Source organism: Lolium rigidum, chromosome 1 (genome assembly GCF_022539505.1).
Source record: "Lolium rigidum isolate FL_2022 chromosome 1, APGP_CSIRO_Lrig_0.1, whole genome shotgun sequence".
NCBI lineage: Eukaryota > Viridiplantae > Streptophyta > Magnoliopsida > Poales > Poaceae > Lolium > Lolium rigidum.
In genome coordinates this window covers 300,191,522-300,194,216 of record NC_061508.1, presented here as the reverse complement: position 1 = coordinate 300,194,216, position 2,695 = coordinate 300,191,522, and the positions used below count along the sequence as shown (strand labels likewise).

General features: G+C 55.0%; 1 protein-coding gene across 1 annotated transcript; it reads right to left on the bottom strand.

Annotated features, from left to right (window-relative positions):
• Positions 1–343: 343 nt before the first annotated feature.
• LOC124660708 lies at positions 344–2,488 on the bottom strand. Its single transcript, XM_047198526.1, has one exon. The coding sequence runs from the start codon at positions 2,486–2,488 to the stop codon at positions 344–346; it is 2,145 nt and encodes a 714-aa protein (XP_047054482.1).
• Positions 2,489–2,695: the final 207 nt, after the last annotated feature.

The following is a 2,695-nucleotide window of genomic DNA, read 5'->3' as shown; positions in this document are numbered from 1 at the left end:
TCCACTCGGACCGATGCTCTGTGGGACCTTGACTTCGCCCCCGGGAAGCTTTTTGGCCCCAGGTCCATACTCAACCGCTTCGATACTCTCCTAATGTAGTATTAAGTCGCGCTCCGTCGAGGTGACCAACTTACTAAAAAAATCATCATTACGTCAACTATCGAATAGTGTATGGCGACCTTCGTTATAAGGCCGGCATACACACAGCCTACTAGTTGATAAGGAAATTTCACATAAAGCAACAATATCCACTAATGGGAGTAAGGGTCACACCCTGCTAGTATGCTAATGGAAACTATTGTAGAAATAAATCATTAAAATCCATATATATATGGACGCATCCTCAGGTTTCAATGACGATCTTGGTCCTAGCATGGCCAGACTCTACTCTGTACTGCTCCCCAATACCGAAGTGCGCCATGAGCAACCACACGACGGTAAGCAACTCTCCTCCCTGGCTTAGCTGCTTGGCGTGGAAGTTGCCCCGGCACTTGCCGGCGGCATAGCACAGCATCTCCACCCAAACGCCAGAAATGACCCTCCATCGCTTCGCCTGGGGATGCAGGCTCCGTAGCACCTCCGCCAGCCGGCACGCGTCGAACAACACAGACTTGCTCCTGTCCCCTTTTACGTCCCGCGGCCTGATGTTGTTGGTCTGCACAGCGGAAAGCATCTCCGCTCCCTGTACCTCAGTGAGGTCGTCGTCGGCCCCTCGGTGGAAAAAGTTTTTGGCTTCGGCGCAGGTGTCACCAAAGCGGATCTGCCCGATGGTGGCCGTCATCATGAAAGGCCGCATCACAAGAAGGAAGAGCATGTAATTCGAGATCTGCTTGCTCAGTGATTGCAATGGACGATACTCCACCTCGATGAAGCTCCACAGACCATTGAAATCCTCGTAGGACCAGAAGCAGCCTCCAGAGGTGGCGCCGTCGCTCTCGCTGAAGTCGTGATTATCTCTACGCTCGCCGTAGTAGCACAAGTCCGTAGCTATATGCCACAGGAGCATGCTCTCGTCGAACTCTAGCTCAACGCTCCACCCAAGTTGCTGGTAGCAGCCGTTGCGCTGGAGTATCCACTGCCCACGGTGCTCGCCAAACTGACGGTAGCTCAATGGATCTGATGTGCTGTTTGCCTTCTCCTTGAGCTGCTGGAAGATGAGATTTTTGAGTACCAAGGACACATCCGTGTGATTTGTGTACCAGAAGCTGTCCCACATCGTCTTGAGACGGATGTTGTGCTTCCACTCCAACTCCTCCATTGCTCTTGTGTACCATCGAGGTTTGTCCTTGAGACAGTAGGTTAGCAAGTTGTACTGCGCCATCTGGTTTGACCACCTCGGCCTTCTCTCCGGCTGGAAGAAACTTAGCCAGCCAAACAGTTTGTCCGCCCTTGCTGACCAACCATCTCCCTGCTTGTCTCGCATGTAGACATAGCTCCATGGAGAAACGATCATCAGGAGGATCGCGTAAGTCTCCAGCAAAAAAGCACCTCCCAGGAGCACATATGAGATGACAATGTCGACCTTCTTGTAACCTCGCTTGTCCTCCCACGCTGCAAAGACCACCAGCGACACCGCTGGCGCCGCGAGAGTGAACACACGGAGGATGCGGCCAACTGGGCCATGGATCACCACGCACTTGGAATGGAAGGATTCGTACATGAGCATCAGCTCGATCTCAACCACCTTGAACGCCTGATCCATCTTGAGCTTCCGGAAGAAGGCGAGGCTGTCGGCGCGATCCTGGAAGCTCAGGATCAAGTCCACGAAGAGTCGCCGGAAGGTCTCGAAGAACTTGTACGACGTGTAAACAAGATCCCGGTACCGGATCCTCTCTTCTTCGACTTGCACGCCACCGTCGCAGGGCTCTTCCGGCACGATAACGATATGGGCGTGCAGGCCCGAATCAATGGCCGACTGGTACATCTCGAGGAACTTGGCGTAGCTGGGTCCAGCATCCGGCGGCGTCAGCAACGAGCTCCGGAAACTGCTCATGCTCGCCGACTTGAGCGCCCACGTCCTCTCGCCGTACTTGATGACACCTGACACGAACATAATGATCGCCGGTATCAGGAGGCCGGCGCCGGTTGGCCGAGATTTCCAGTACACATACACCGCGAGAGCAACCTGAGAGACGAGGCTCAGCAGGTGGCGAAGCCACAGCTCGTTGTCCTCGATGGCGAACGCGGTGATGGTGTCCTGGCCACCGAGGTGCAGGATGAGGAAGGGAGCCCAAAAGGCTAACAGATGCATCTCTTGGTCAAGAGAGCCGCTGTGCTTCTGGTTCTGCGACAGGTTACCCAGCGTGTAGATGGCGATGGAATCCGCGAGCAGGTAGGCCAGCCACAGAAGCATGCGCAGCCAGGTGGTGACACTGCGCTTGCGCAAGCCGCCGGCCAACAGGAGGAAGATCTGCAGCCACAGGCTGACGATGAGCAGCACACGGATCTCCCACTGCCCCCAAAATCGCCGCAACGACTGGAGGTCCATGGCTGTGATTCTTTCCTTCAGAGCCGCTTGTCCCCGGCTCCCCGCCGCCGCCGCCCGCCGCCCGCCGCCCGCCGGTCACCTTCTTCCTGTGATTGTGAGCTAGTGTGCGTATTAGATATGCCTTTTTTTTTCTTATCTAACTGTGGCAGCGAGTGTTTCCTGTCCATCTATTACTCCATGTTATAAGACAAGTGGCCACCTCCAAAG